This window comes from Acomys russatus, chromosome 13, assembly GCF_903995435.1.
Source record: "Acomys russatus chromosome 13, mAcoRus1.1, whole genome shotgun sequence".
NCBI lineage: Eukaryota > Metazoa > Chordata > Mammalia > Rodentia > Muridae > Acomys > Acomys russatus.
Window position 1 is genome coordinate 45635762 of NC_067149.1, and position 16461 is coordinate 45652222.

The following is a 16461-nucleotide window of genomic DNA, read 5'->3' on the forward strand; positions in this document are numbered from 1 at the left end:
GGATGCAGCAAAGACAACGGAAATGCAGCAAGTTACTAGGAATAATGACTGTTATTTATTTCCTTTACTCTCAAGATAATTTAACTGTAACTTCATGTAAGTTTAACAAAATTCCTAAAATTTTTAGCAATTATCAGCACTTTTAAGTTGGTATGAGCTGCCTTTATGACATAACCATTTGTGTATAGGTACACGCATGCAAATATATTTACATAAATACATATAGACCCATATTCACACATATGTCCATAAACATACACAATCCTTTCATCCTACAGACACTGTGGCACCTAGTATGGACAGTATATAGTTATTAACCTAAGGGTTCCTGTTTCTTCCTCACATCCTTATTGGGCTCCAACACACAAATCAACTGCTTCCTAAATTTCTGTTACAATAACATATTCACACAAGGTCTATAAACATGAGCTGTTTCTTACATATATGTTCAATGTCACTCATTTTTAAGTTTCATACTTTCCTATGAATACAAGTGAAAACAGTATTACTCATTATATTTAAAATATGATTTTGAAACATAATTGAAAGACAACACAATTAAACTTCTATAGACTTTTACCATATTTATATGAGTAATTTCCCCTCAATACAATCTTTCTAATTACAGTTTTTGTTTTCTTGAAAGCTTTCGTGCGTTTCAACAAAATGGCATTGTCTAGTACTCTGTGGTATTCTTTGGCAGGCTCGAGACTCACTTTTAGGACTATTCAACTGACTTGACAGGCATAGGAACGCTGAACACTCAGGACACTGAAAAAGCTTGTGCCCTCGCGTGAATTCTCTGATGTTTCGTGAGTACCGACCTCTGACTGAAGGTCTTCCCACATACACCGCATTCATAGGGCTTCTCCCCAGTGTGAGTTCTCTGGTGTTTAGTAAGAGCTGACTTTTCACAGAAGGTTTTCCCACATTCATTGCATTTATAGGGCTTCTCCCCTGTGTGAGTTCTCTGATGGACTATCAGGTTTGACTTCACACAAAATGACTTCCCACATTCGTTGCATATGAATGGTTTTTCCCCTGTGTGTGTTCTCTGATGGACAGTTAAGGCTGACCTGTGGCAGAAGGATTTCCTACACGCACTACATTCATAGGGTTTCTCCCCCGTGTGTGTCCTTTGATGTTCAGTGAGGTTTGACTTGACACAGAATGTTTTCCCGCACTGCTTGCATTCATAGGGCTTCTCTCCCGTGTGTGTTCGCTGGTGGTTGGTCAGGTGCGGTTTCTGGCAGAAGGCTTTCCCACATTCAGCACATTCGTATGGTTTCTCTCCTGTGTGTGTCCGCTGATGCTGGGTAAGGTTTGATTTCTCCCAAAACATCTTTCCACACTCACCACATTCAAAGGTTTTTTCTCCCAAGTGAGCCCTTCGAGACGGGGTGGGATGTGATTTTTTGCTGAAATGCTTCCCATTTTCTGTGAATTCATAGGGTTTCCCCGCCATGTGCATCATGTGATGTCTAAAGAGAGCCGACTTTCCCCAAGTTTTGTTACTCACTTTACACTCGTGGGCAATCTTCCTTGTGGCAGCTTCCTGATGAGCAATGAAAGCGGAGCGGTCACAGAAGATTCTCCCATACTCAGTACGCTCATAAGGAATGTTTCCTGAAAGAAGCCTCTGGGGTCCAAATTGTAAATCCACACAAAGGGACTTCCTGCAAATACTGCACTCACGTGGCTCCATGTGCAAATGCGTTTTCCGAGATACACCGAGCTTCAAACTGTCAGCGAATGCTCTTCTGCATTCAGCGTGTTTGTAGAGGCTCTGCCCCAGCTGAGAGCTCTGTTTGGTACAAAGGGCCGCCTCCTCACAGAAGCTTTGTCCATTTTGACTGTACTCAAAAGGCTGATCAGAAATTGGCTGGGTGAGATCGTGGCATAGGCTGAGGACATCTCTTTTTCCATCATATTTATATGACTTTGCTCCTACAGGAATTCTCTCAGGCCTACCATCAGGGAGTGGTTTCTCACATATATTAAACTCATTAGCCTTCTTTCTGGAATAGTTCTTTTTACTAATAATTATACTTGAAATATTCTTTAAATTCATTTCACACGAGTCACATATTTTGAGCAGAAAACTTCTTGAAGAAACAGGGTCAGTGTCTAGACTGTACGTTTTCCTTGGGTTTCCGCCTCTCTCTAGCTGTATGATCTTGTTGGTGAACATGAGTGGCCAAAAATGTTCATCTTGATTTTCCTGGTTGCTCTCTATTAGGTCATCCACTTTCCATTTCCTTTCTACAAATGAGAAAAAAATCAGCATATCTTATGAATCTTAATACTTGTCTTTTTTTTTTTTTTTAAGGCTTTTATTAAGGGCAAGGAAACACACAGAGACAGCAGGCACGCGGAGAAAAGGGCCCCATAAAAGGAAGGACTTAGGAAGCTAAAGTATCTTAACACATCTGATGGTTGTGAGCTTTTATAGAATTGTTTTTATATAGTTTGTTCTTTTGTTTTAAATTGAGTTTCCTGGTACAAATTGAATCCAACGTATTTCCTTTGCGTGTTTGAAGAGAAAATATATATATATATGCTGCCGTGAAAGCGGGGGGGGGGGGGGGTGGAGAACTGGTTATAATATTTAAAACATTATAAATCTCAAAACTAGAAATAAAAATGTGAAATAATATCAACCCACAGGTAACTAGAGAAGCTGATTCAGAAGGGACAGTATTAAAAATGATGAGCTGAGCCCAACAAGCAACGGAAACCAGCCAAGCGGTACAGTCAGCAGTCAGGGGCCTCAGAGGGTGAACTGCATTGGGCAGGAACAAGACACACAGTGAGCCTGCTGCCGCCCCACTGTGCCGCGGAGCACTGGAAGAGGTCCCCATGAGACGCCATGCCTTCTATACTGTGCATGGTAAACTAATTAGAGTTTTGGAAACACCCATTTCTTGAGGTTCGAAAGGACAGTCTGAAAGCCTTATCTACAGAAATAGTTTTCTGAAATGCTGTGGGAAAGCATGAAAGGAGAAATAAACTCCAAATACAGTGTAGTACTAGCGGATGGCGGTCATCTGAGCTGTGATCCAATGAACAGAAAACTCACAAAGGAGTAGTTGAACAGTTTTAAATACACAGACCATCTGAGAAATGTAACAAAGGAGGAAGTATATTTGGCAGCACCCTAGCTTATCTTATACTCTTCTTCGTATGCCATCTTCCATATGCTGGTCACTCTGACCCCCTCAGCGCATGGATTTTCCTATACTGGGTGCTTAGGTCTGGCTTTACTTCCAGGTTTTTCATTTGCACATAGGTTTTCTGCTTTACTGCCCAATATCATCTGTGTATTTTAGTCACATGTGGGCCCCCTAACCATCACACTTGTGATTGAGACTTTCAATATGCTTTATCAAAAACCTTGGCCATCCTCAACTGTTGGTGCTCAATACAAAAATGTTAGCCATGCGTTTAAAAAACCTATAGCAATCTACTGTCCCAGAGACCAACATTAAAACCTACAGCAATCTACTGTCCCAGAGACCAACATTAAAAACCTATAGCAATCTACTGTCCCAGAGACCAACATTAAAACCTATAGCAATCTACTGTCCCAGAGACCAACATTAAAAACCTATAGCAATCTACTGTCCTAGAGACCAACATTAAAAACCTATAGCAATCTACTGTCCCAGAGACCAACATTAAAACCTATAGCAATCTACTGTCCCAGAGACCAACATTAAGGTATGACCCTAGGGAAAAAAAACCTTAAAAAATAAGCAAACAAATAAAACTTTATATAAATTGACTTACAATAAATGTTCAAATCAGCATTCAACATGCCCATTAGAAATCTGTACATAGAGGGATGAAGAAAAACCCCTCCAGAGTGCTGACTCCATGTCAGCAATATTCCTCTCTCAGGCAGCCACACCCCAGCCTTGGCTCTCTTCAGAACCTACATCTTCCAATAAATGCCACTTTAATTGAAGAATGTTGAAAAATAATAATAAAAAGAATAAAAACCGAAGTTTCCTACAACATCCACACCACCTTCAGACGCCACCTGTCCTGACCGTTAGAAGCTGCCGTCCCTGTAATTCCCTGCAACATGAAATAAGCCCTTTGCTCAGTGCTGCATCGCTTGTCAGGACCAGAGGCTGGCTCCTGACGGCTATGACTAGTCCTGTTCCCTTTGTGTTCTCTGGGGAAACAGTACAGCAGCTACACAAAGGTTATCTTCAGCCTCTCCCTGGTGGGATGGAATGTACAGGAAAACTGGGAAGGAGGCTGAGAGCGTGTAGGGAACATGCTCCAGAACACCTTCTAAATGTACCAAGGAAACGGCTTCTCTGGAGCTGGGGTCCGTGGCTGGCCAGCACTACCAGCAGGCCAGAAGGGACAACTCAGGGATCCTTCTTTTGGAAAGAATAAAATATCAGTGAGAAAGAAATCCTAGGAAACCAGGATGACCAGATCTGCGCTCTGGCCCTACAGCCACTGGTGGGCATGTGGTAGTAATAGCCAAAATGGCTCTAACTTAAAGGGTATTTGTAATGCAATTCTAATAAAATCATTGTATCTCGGGTAAACATTAGAATGAAATAGATGTTTTTCACTGTATCTAGGGTAAACATTAGGATGAAATACTTTTGTACTTTGGCCTTAAAGAAATCATTGTAGAAAACAGTGACTGTGCTTTATTATCCGAAGAGTTTTTTTTTCTTCCTTTTTAAAAGAAAGATTTATTTACTAAGTATACGGTGTTTTGCCTGCATGTACACCAGAAGAGGGCACCAGATCTCATTATGGATGGTTGTGAGCCACCATGTGGTTGCTGGCAATTGAACTCAGGACCTTTGGAAGAGCAGATGGTGCTCTTAACCTCTGAGCCATCTCTCTAGCCCTGAGTTGTTTTTCTAAAGGCACTGTACAGCCTTTGCATGACTTTAGTCACAAGACAGCCCTGGCACACCTGGAACATCTTGCATTACTGGGTACTGTGAAAATAAGGACTCAAGTTGTGGGGCGTGATGTTTTCCTTCAAGGGCTTTGGTATAGGAATTTTTTTTATACGAAAAAACAACATGATCCATAAACATGCTTCTGTGTGGCTGCTGGAGGTTCCGCTCATCGAGGCCGGACCTCGCTGCTGCCTCAGAGCCTGATGCCATTCCGGAGTGACCCTCTTTCTTTGATTGTCCTGTGTGACTCAGAACACCAACGGGATATGGTGAGCATGCAGTGTCTGAACACTTCCCGGATACAGTATTATTTGGGGGGGAAGATGAAAGGGAAATGAAAATTTAGACAAGGGAGAGACTATAAACATATTTCAAGCACAGAAAAGTTTGCTGGCTAGTTTTATGTCAACTTGACACAGCTCCAGTCATCTGAGGAGAGGAGAACGCAATTGGGAAGCTGCCTCCGTAAGGTCCCACTGTAGGCAAGCCTGTCCTGTCGGCCATACTCTCCCTACAGATGGGGAAGGCCCAGCCCATTGTAGGAGATGCTACCCCTGGGCTGGTGGTGCCGGGTTCTATAAGAAAGCAGGCTGAACAAGTTCATTATGGCTTACTCTCCCTTGCCCTGTGTGAGCTCTCTGCAGCATACTTACCACTATCCAACTTTGTATAATATACACCACATGCATGTACTCAAGTATATGTGCAAATACATAACTGTATCTACAAGCTTGTGCTGGTCACTGTAGCATATATCCTGTAACAGCTGGTATATTACTCTCTTAATTTCTTAGAACATGAGTGTATCACAGTGAATGCTCACTGTTATACAGCTGCTAAGGGGAATATTCAGAAGTACATGGTACATGCTAGATAATGAATGGTGTCCAAAGAAAACAGACAGAAGGTGCATCATTTTTAAAGGTAAATGGAGACTAACCAAAAAAAAAACATCTAAGATGAAGCCAACTGACTTTGGATTTATAGGTAAAAATAAGTCACTCCAAAATGTCAAAGCAAAAGAAAAAGTATTTATGGGAGAGAGGCAGATGGAGGAGTCATTCAAACAACAAGATGCGGGACGCCATTCTTGGTCATTTCCAAAGATTTACAACCTGGGCGTGATGGTGCATGCCTTTAATCCCAGCACCTGGGAGGCAGAGGCAGGCGGATAGCTGTGAGTTCAAGGCCAACCTGGTCTACAAAGCAAGTCCAGGACAGCCAAGGCTACACAGAGAGACCCTGTTTCAGAAAAAAAAAAAAAAAAATCCAAATACTTACAGTAAAATAGGAATTTCTGAGAACATATTCCAAAGGTGACCTAACTCACCAACGCCACAGGTTACTTTCCCTTGACAGGGAATGCACTACTGTACCTGGATGGCACTGGAATCCATTTTCTGCTACCCACGGCTCTTCTCCTTGCTCTATCTTGAAGATCACTTCAGGCTTAGTAACACAATATCCTGTAATACAAAGCAACACAGGATGGAGGCTCAATAGCTCAGCTGTGTGAAGGGATCAATAACAACAAACAAACAACAAACAAAACAAAGAAGAAAGACACAGCTTCCGAAGGTGACTGCAGAGAGGTGAGAAGACCCCACTGTCACAGCAAAAGGGATCAGTCATCCCAGACCCTCAAATTGGAAACTACAAGTGTTCCCCCGCCAGCCTTGGAAATGGGTGTGACTAGCAGCCCCTGAGCACAAACCCTTACCGACTGAGACAAAGTTGCTGTAATTCTCCAGGGTCACATCTCTGTAAAGCCCCTTCTGAGCGGGGTCCAGCAAGTACCACTCTTCCTTGGTGAAATCCACACACACATCCTTGAATGACACTTGCTCCTGTAACAAAATAGTCTTTTTCCGTATGAAGTCATTAGGACTGAGCAATACAGAGAAGATTTAGTAGAATGAGTTTCTTTAGAGTTTACTGAAAAATAATAAACAGGATAGCCCCCCCACTTTGGCTACACTGCGTAGAATGAAAGAAAATACCTTGTACAAATTGAGATTCTGCTAAAGGTCTGGGAGTGTTTTACTTGCTATGAATACTGCTGAGGCCATCAAAATCACAGTTCTATTCGCAAAGTGCTTATGACCTGGTAAGGATTTGTGTGTGTCTCTGTGTGTGTGTGTGTGTGTGTGTGTGTGCATTTAATAAATGGACATTGTAAGCCCGGAGTAGACTTCACTCTTTATTAGGAAGTAGAACTTGAAAGTGTTAAATAAATGATGATATTGATAAGCAAGGGGCAGGCTCCCACTAGTGGGGCTGACTGCAGCACCTGCCCTGAGTTTAACACCTGCAAAACAGGATGAATGCTCTCTGCTTGAGGAGGTTGTTTTCTGGACTCTCGTGGATTTTTTTAAAGGTTTATTTATTATTATGTATACAGTGTTCTACCTCCATGTACACCTGCACAGCAGAAGAGGGCATGAGATCGCACTACAGATGGTTGTGAGCCACCATGTGGTTGCTGGGAACTGAACTCAGGACCTTTGGAAGAGCAGCCAGTGCTCTTAACCACTGAGTCATCTCTCCAGCCCCGCATTTTTTATTTTTTTGAGCACAGTAGTTTTACTAACCACAGTAGCAGTTTTGTGGTTTATGACCCAATAGTGAACAAGAAATAAAATAAGCAAAACAAACAGACCCACGAGAGAGTCGGCTATGGAGATGATTAAGCTTCAACATAAATTGTGACTAAACATTCAGTGGAACAGAGGAAATACAGGGGGGAAAAGTGAAAGGCTGGGAGGATTCAACAGCTCCACGAGGGGTGCGATGCTGTGCTGTAGAAGAAGTTAAGCCAGCAGACCAAAGGGCTCCCAATGGTTTCCTACTCCCCTTTCTGGCTCTCTTTTCCCACTCACTCAAATGACTACACATTAGCACACGGAGCACTGTTATTAGTACCCCAGCGTCCTCTAAAGCTGGTACTGAGAGGTGGTGTTTGCAAAGATGACAGTTAACTATCTTCACAGTGTATTCACCCAGGAATAGTGATGGCATAGCAAACACCCCCAGGGGAGGGCTAGGGGGCTGCAACTTGAGTGATGTCTTTTGCTGTACAGACACATTTTAGTTGCACGAGGTCCCTGTGTCAGCTGTTGGTTGACTATGCCATCAGGACCCGGTTCAGAAAGCCATCACCTATGCCTGTTAGTTGAAGAGCATTACCCTTTTCCTCCAGTAGGGTTTGGGTACCAAGTCTACTGTTGAGGTCCTCCATGTATTTTTCATTTTGGACTTTTATTAGGAGTGAGGGGGAAGGCTGCTGTTTCACTCTCTGACATGTAGCTACTCAGACCAGGACTATTTGTTGAAGATGCCATCTTCTCCAATGTGTGTTTGGGCCCCTTCTTCAAAATTCGTGTGGCTCTAAGTTTATGAGGTTTTACCTGGGTCCTCGATTCCATCCCATTAATAAATGTGTCTATTTTAAAGATATCATTTTATGACTGTTCTACAGCTCTATTTATAATAACTTAAAATTAGGGGTGGTGATTTCTACAGGCAGTTTTTTTACTCTTTGGGGCTATTCTGGGTCTTCTGTTTTTCCATATGAATTTTAAAACTATTTTCTTCAATTTCTGTAAAGAATTGTGTTCCAATTTTTAATGAGGACTGCACCGAGTCTGTAGATTGCATCGGATAGGACGGCCAGTTTCACGACATTAATCCTATCAGTACATGGAGACGGGAGCTTTTCCACCTTCCTGCATCTTCATTACTTTCTTTCTTCAGTGTCTTATAAGCTTTCATTTTACAGGTCTTTCAGTTCCTTTGGTATATTTACTCTTTTAAAAGTTTCTTTCTTTCTTTCTTTTTTTTTTTCTTGAGGCTATTGTGAATGGAATCATTTCCCCGATTTCTTTCTCTGTATGCTCACTGCTGGCTTGTAAGAAGGCTATGGGTGTGTGTGTGTGTGTGTGTGTGTGTGTGTGTGTGTGAGAGAGAGCTTGCCTCTTGCTAATTTTCTGGTTTTTTATCAGCTTTAAGTAATTTCTGGTGGAGTCTTCAGGGTCTTTTATGTGCAGCATTGTATCATCTGCAAATATTGGTGCTTGTGAGTTTGTCCTTTTCTATCTGCACTCCCTCTGCCTCCTGCTGTCCCACTGCTCTAGGTAAGACGTCAAGCACTGTTAAATAGGGCTGGATAAGGCGGGCATCTCTCTTGACCCTGGCACAGCAGAAGTGCTCCTAGTCTTCTCCACTTAGCACGATGGCTGTGGGATGACCGTATATTGTCTTTATGTTAGAATATTTCGTTTCCATGGGTTCTCCAGGACTTTTATCACGAAAGGATGTCGACTTTGTCAAAGGCCTTTCTGCATCTAATGACATGGTTTCTGGACTTGAAACTACTTGTGGGGTAGTGATATTTATTGCGTTGAGCCTGCTGAATCATCCCTCTGTCGTTGAGATGAAGCTGTCTAGATCATGGTACATAATATTTTTTATATGTTTTTGAATTTGGCTTTCAAGTTCTTTATTGAAAAAAAATTGTGTCTATGTTTATCAAATTGGCTCTATAGTTCTTTGTTGGGTCTTTGCCTGGCTTTAGTATTGCAGCAACACTGGCTTCACAAAAAGAATTTGGGCAAGGCGTGGTGGCACACACCTTTAATTCAGTGAATCTCTGGGAGTTTGAGGTCAGCCTGGTCTACATAATGAATTTCAGGACAGCCAGCATGACACACTGAGAAATTGTCTCAAAAAATTAATTGGAAGGGTTCCATTCTTTTTTTTATTTTTTTTAAAGATTTATTTATTTATTTATTTATTTAATATAGTGTTCTGCCTGCATGTACACCTACAAGCCAGAAGAGGGCACTAGATCTCAATATAGACGGTTCTGAGTCACCATGTGGCTTCTGGGAATTGAACTCAAGACCTCTGGCAGAGCCACCAGTGCTCTTAACCTCTGAGCCATCTCTCCAGTTCCATCGTATGTATGTATGTATGTATTTATTTATTTATTTATTTATTTATTTATTTATTGTGGAATAATTTGGTATGTACTGGTGTTAATTTCTTCTTTGAAAACCTTTCAGAGCTGGGTGTGGTGGCACACGCCTTTAATCCCAGCACTCCGGAGGCAGAGGCAGGTGGATTTCTGTGAGTTCGAGGCCAGCCTGCTCTACAAAGCTAGTCTAGGACAGCCAAGGCTACACGGAGAAACCCTAGAAACCCTGTCAGAATTCTGCTCTGAACCTAAATGGCCCTGGTTTCCAGTTGGGAGATTTTAAGTTACTGCTCCAACCTCATTGGCTGTTAGGGTCTATTATTATCTGTGGTTGATTGTACACATTTAGAAAGTCATCCACTTCTTTTAGACTTTCAAGGTTAATGGAGTATAAAGTTTTAAAGTATATCCTTAGTGAATCTCTTAATTTCCTCAGTATCTCCTGTAATGTCTCCCTTTTCATCTATAGTTTTATTAATGGGTCTTCTCTTTTGGGGGGAGTTCAATTTGTTTAATGTGTTGTCAATCATCAATTCTTTTCAAAGAATCAACTGCTTATTTTCTGTTTGTTTGTACTTTTGTTTCTCTTTTATTAATCTCAGCCCTGCTTTTGATGACCTCTTCCCTCCTATCGCTATGGGATGCTGTTATTGTTAATTTGTTTGTTTGTTTGTTTGTTTTGGTTTTTCGAGACAGGGCTTCTCTGTGTACCCTTGGCTGTCCTAGACTTGCTTTGTAGACCAGGCTGGCCTCAAATGCACAGTGATCCTCCTGCCTCTGCCTCCCGAGTGCTGGGATTAAAGGTGTGCGCCACCAGGCCTGGCTTCGTTCCTATCTTTTTATGGTTTGTAGGTGCATAATCAAGTTACTTAGCTCTCTCAAGTTTTCTGATGTAGGTATGAAGAATTTTAAAGTTTCTTCTTAGGATTATCTCAACTGTGTTCCATCGATTTTAGTGTGTTGTATTCATTTGTATTCAATTCTAGACCTTTCCAATTTTCCTTCTTAATTTCTTCCTTGAGTCTAGTATCATAAAATAGCGCTGCTGTTCCGTCCCTGAGAGTTTGTGTTTTCCTTACTTTCAGTCCTAGCTAGGGTTACTGTTGCTATGATGAAGCATCAAGACCAAAAGCAAGTCGGCTTACACTTCCACACTATAGTCCGTCACTGAGGGAAGGCGGGACAGACATTCACCCGGGGCTAAAGCACAGCACAGCTGCAGAGGCCACGGAGAGGATGCTGCTCACTGGTTTCCTCTCTATAGCTTGGTTAGCCTCCTGTCTGATAGAACCCAGAACCAGCAGGGATGGCACCATCCACACTAGGCTGGGCCCTCCCCATCAATCACTATTTAGGAAAATTGCATACAGCCACATCTTATGGAAGCATGTTCTCAGTTGACATAAAACCAGCCAGCACTTTCTATTGCTGTTGATATCTAGCCCATTTCATTGTGGTTAAATGAATGCAGATTTAAAAAATTTCCCCCCCTACATTTATTAAATCCTGCTTTGTATTTTAATGTGGTGGATTCTGGAGAGAATTACATGATCCACTGAGAAGAAAATGTATTTAGTTTTTGTGTCATGTTCAATGGATCCCCAGTAGATCCATTTGATAGCTTATTTAACTCTACTGTTTGTGTAGTTTTTGTACAGATCATCCATCTACTGGTGAAAGTGACATATTGAAGTCACCCACTATTTCTGTATTAAGATTAATCTGTGGTGTTAGATCCAATAGTAAGTATTTCTTTTATGAAGTTAGGTCTGCTTGTATTGGTGTATACATGCTTAGAATTATAAATTCTTCCTAGTGCATTGTTCCTCTAATGAGTATGGAGCCCCATGAACTCCTCTAACTAGATGGAAGTCTATTTTGTTGGATAGTAAAAGACCTGTGCTGCCTGCTTCTCGGTTCTGTTTTCTAGGAACACCTCTGCCACCCTTTTACTCTAAGGTGGAATCTATTGTTGATAGTGAGTTGTGTTTCTTGGAAGGAGCAAAAAGTTGAATACAGTTTTCTAATCCAAACTGCAAGTCGGTGACTATTTATGAGGGAACTGAGACCGTTAGGAGTTATAACGGGATTATGAGTATGAATGCTTGGCATTTTGTTGGTTTCTTTTTTAACCTCTTTTCTTTCTTGATCAAGTGTTCTGAAATTGTTCCAAGTGAACTGTTTACCCATCTTCTGACTGAAGTACTCCTTCCAGTACCCTCTGTAGAGCTGGCTTACCAGACATACGGTATTTTAATCTGTTTTATCATGGGAAGTGATTTCTTCTCCAATTTTAATAGTTTTGCTGAGTATAATAGTCTGGTTGACATTTATGGCCTTTCAGAACTCTGAACACATCTTTCCAGGCCCTTCTCACTTTAAATCAGTCTTCTGAATAATCAAGTATTATATTGATGGGCCTGCTTTATAAGTGACTTTTCTCTCTTGCAGCTTCTAATATCCTGTCTTTATTCTGTGGTTTTAATGTGTTTTAGGGAGTTTCTTTTCTGGTCCTGTCAATTTGGAGTTCTGTAGGTCTCTTGTGTCTAGTCTAAATGGACATGTTTTTCTCTAGCTTTGGGAATTTTTCTAGGATTTTATTGGAAATATTCTTTATGTTCTATTTGTGGTATTATCATTTTTATGCTCAAAATCTGAATGTTAGGTCTTTTCATGGTGTCCCAATAATCTTCCACTTTCTGTTCATATTTTTTTTTTAATTTATCACTGTCCATAACTATATGATCTACCTCCTTTACCTTGGTGTCTATCCTTGACTGTTTCCTACAGGAATCGCTCTGCTGGTGAGGCTTTCCACTCGTGTTTTCATTTACCTTATTGAGTTTGTCTTTCCAGCATCATTCCAGTTTGGGGTTTCGTCAGCAATCCTATTTTCATAACTTGGCCCGACTTCCTTTTCGTTCATCTTTTTGGTTTTGTACTCCTGGAGTGTGCCATGTCCTCTTTAATTGTTTGAGCTTGTAATCACTGTTTGGACACACTCATCATTCTTTTGCACTCTCTGAAAATTCTCCCCAGTCATTTTCACGGTGTCCCAGTACTTTCCCTGTGCTGGCTAGTTTTTATGTCAACTTCACACAAGCTAGAGTCACTTGAGAGGAGGAAACTTGCTGAGAAAATGCCTCCATATGACCAGGCCATAGGAAAGCTGGTACTGCACATTGTGGGTGGTGCTTCCCTGGGCTGGTGGTCCTGTGTGCTATAAGGCAGGCTAAGCAAGCAAGCCAGTAAGCTGCGCTCCACCATGGCCTCTGCCTCAGTTCCTGTCTCCAGGTGCCTACCTCAGGTTCCTGTCCTGACTTTCTTTGATGATGGTAGACTGTGGATTAGAAACGTAAGAGAATTAAACCCTTTCCTCCTCAAGTTGTTTTTGGTCAGTGTGCTTCATCACAGCTATAGAAACCCTAACTAAGACCGTGCAGTTTAGGATTAGTTATTTGTTAAGGAGACATGTGTCTTGGTTTTTTTATGCTGTTTCAGTTTCTGTGCTGGCACTTGTGTGCATCTAGAGTCTTGTTTGTTGAGGTTTTTTTTTGTTATTATTATTATTTTTAAAACTCAAGTCACTTTCTTTCAGTGGCGGTGTTTCTGGTACTCAGTAGAGAAATGAGTCCTAGTAGGGTTGAAGTGTCATTTTCCCTTGTAGGACTGCTAGTTAGGGCTGGAGGCTCTATCTCAAATCTTCCTCTGAGGGTCATGTATTGCGCTGTCACCTAGGGCCTCCTGCATGGATCTGTGGCTCTGGCTGGGATGTGGGGCACTCTCCGTATCTGTGAGTCTTACCCAGAGCCTAATCTGGTCCCTCCCTGGGTCAAAGCTTTCCCTGAAGCCACTAGGGGAGATGTGGAACTTGGAACATGCCTGCTGGCAAAGTTAAATCCAGTCCCTACCCTAGGTCCAAAGTTTCCCCTGAAGCCACTGAGAGATAAGGAATCAGTATCAGGTCAGGACCTGTCCCCACCCTGCATCCACAGCTCCTGCTGTAGCTGCTGAGAGATGTGGAACTTCCCACTTGTGAGTCTGAGCTGTAGTCAAATCTGATCACTATGCCAGGACTGCACCTTCTCTTGAAGCCTCTGGAAGATACCGGCCTCCCTGAGCACCAACAGTCCTGACCCTAGTTCAGGTCTGGCCCACACCCCACATCTGCGCGGGGAAGAAAACTTTTCTTACACATCTGACAGAGAATTAGCATCTAGAATATACAAAGAACTACAAAACTAACCATCAAGAAATTACCCAGTTAAAAAATGTGTGTAGAACTGAACAGAGTTCACAAAAGAATGTAAGTGGCCAGTAATCGCCCTTAGCCACCAGGGAAATGAAGATTCCACTGTACCTCAGCCAGAATGGCAACCTTCAGGATATAAAGTGCAGGAAAGGGGAGCGCATACACTGTGAGCAAAGTGTAACTAAGACAGCCACTTTGTATATAAGTCTCGTGATTTGTTTTTTAAGCCTAAAAGTACAACTCCACCGACCCAGCTACACCACATGTGAACGTACACCTAAGGGACTCTACATCCTCCTGCAGAGCTGGTTACACATTCTGGTTCTTTATCGTTCTAGTCACAGTAGGTAAGACCTGGACCCCACTTGGATGACAGCCTACTAATGAACAGACAATTAAAGTGTACATATGCACAATGGTCTTTTATTCCGCTGTAAATCAAAATAAAAGTATGGTACTTGTGGAAAAACTGAAAAATATTGCACTGCATGAGGCAACCCAGGTCCGCAAGGTGAAAAGCCAAATGCTCTCTCTACTGTATGGATCACGGCTTCAGGTTCTTATATGTGGATCCTTAACCTGATCTGTTACAGATACTTGGATGTGAGAAAGAGGCCTTGGTGGAAGGAGAAGGGGAAGAGACATCAAGGAGGGTAGGGATGGTAAACCTCGCATTATATAAAACGGAAGAAAGGAATTCTGGGGATGAACACTTTAAACAGGAATAAGAGCACTGGAGAGAAGGAATGATGGAGGAGCATCAACCAAAACTAAAGATGTATGAAAAGGCCACACTGAAAACACGACTTCATAAGCTAACTTATATCTCTGTCTTCTATTTTTATGCATTTTTTATGGGGGTGGCACATGTTCTATGGCTCCTGTGTGGAGCTCCAAGGACAATTCTATGGAATTGATTCTCTTCCCACTTTTATTTCGGTCCTAGAGATCAAATTCAAGTCACCAGACGGGCATTGTTAGGCAGAAATCCACTCTACCCACTGAGTCAGCTGCCCAGACTCATTACAAATTAATTTAAACAACATAATTGTTAAAAGTGTATGAACCATGAATGGGAGGGCAGTGCCCCAAAGCCATGAGTTTTACTATTGAAATCCTAGTGCCAAGTATTGGATACAACTTTCTAGAAGTTATTGCCCAGAAAAGCCCCAGAAGCTCCCCCAAGCTATACAGGTCACAGCCATAGCCCATGGTTGTCTAACAGAACTGGATGGTAAGTCCTGACTGCTGAACACATCATACACACAGAAAACCCACACTGGAATTGCAAGCTCCCTCCCTTCTGGCTGCATTTATAGGCTTAGAAGCTGCGATGCAGGGAACTAGGGGAGAAAAGTCAGCAATGGTCTTTCCCAGCTTTGGACACTGCATACTACAGTACTAACTTGCTAGGCAAGATCTGCCTACTGGTCCAATAATGGCACAATGACATGGGGGTGCCTACTCCACAGCAGGCAGATGATCAGTACTGTGGACCTGGCCAAAGCTTCATGGCCAGGAAAGGCATACACACTAGCAGCAAACCTACTGTCTTTATTTTTGTACAAGGACATGTTGTCAAATATACAGTCTTAAACATTCGCCTTTAAAAAATGTTTATGTTTGCACCCATAGACTAGTGTGGTCCTCAGCCTTCATCAATGAAGCTCCTCTTTGCGGTGAACAGCAGTTAATGCAGAGAGCTGTCTAGGGGCTGAGAACAAGTGACTGCTGAGTCCTCTGCCTGAAATGGGACATCCATCACTTCCGGTTCTCAGTCATCCTAATGCTGTGACCCTTGACTACAGCTCCTCATAGTGTGCTGACCCCAACCATAAAATTCTGTTGATGCTACTTCATAGCTATAGTTCTGCTACTGTTATGACTGTTATGAATAATAATATAAATATCTGATATGTAGAAATATCTGATCTGCAGCTGCCAAAGGGGTCATGAGCTGCAGGTTGAGAACCCCTGCTCTAAGGCTCAATGAGCATCATAAAAGAGGAAGCAGAAGGAATGAAAGAGCTGAACAATGGGAAGGAGGCTGTGAAATGCTGTTTTACGGGCCTGCCATAGCCACAGCACCCCGACCTCACAGCAGCTGTGGTTGCCTGCATAGAGTCTGCACAAGATTGAACTCCTGAGTGTACACTCCTAGACAACAGAGAGGCTCTTGGGACATGGCCCCACTCAAGGGAGCTATAGGCAGTTGGCATTTTGGGGGATGGGAAGTCATCAGCTTCGGTGATGTACCCTCTTACTCACATTCCATCAGATAACTCCACACCCAT

At 42.2% G+C, this 16461-nt stretch overlaps 1 protein-coding gene across 1 annotated transcript; it reads right to left on the reverse strand.

The window, feature by feature from the left end:
- Positions 1 to 202: 202 nt before the first annotated feature.
- Znf248 (zinc finger protein 248) lies at positions 203 to 16461 on the reverse strand. The gene is made up of 4 exons (XM_051155645.1): positions 16436 to 16461; positions 6661 to 6827; positions 6317 to 6406; positions 203 to 2262 (listed from the first exon to the last, which is right to left on the reverse strand). The coding sequence occupies exons 1-4, from the start codon at positions 16459 to 16461 to the stop codon at positions 764 to 766; spliced, it is 1782 nt and encodes a 593-aa protein (XP_051011602.1). The 3' UTR covers positions 203 to 763.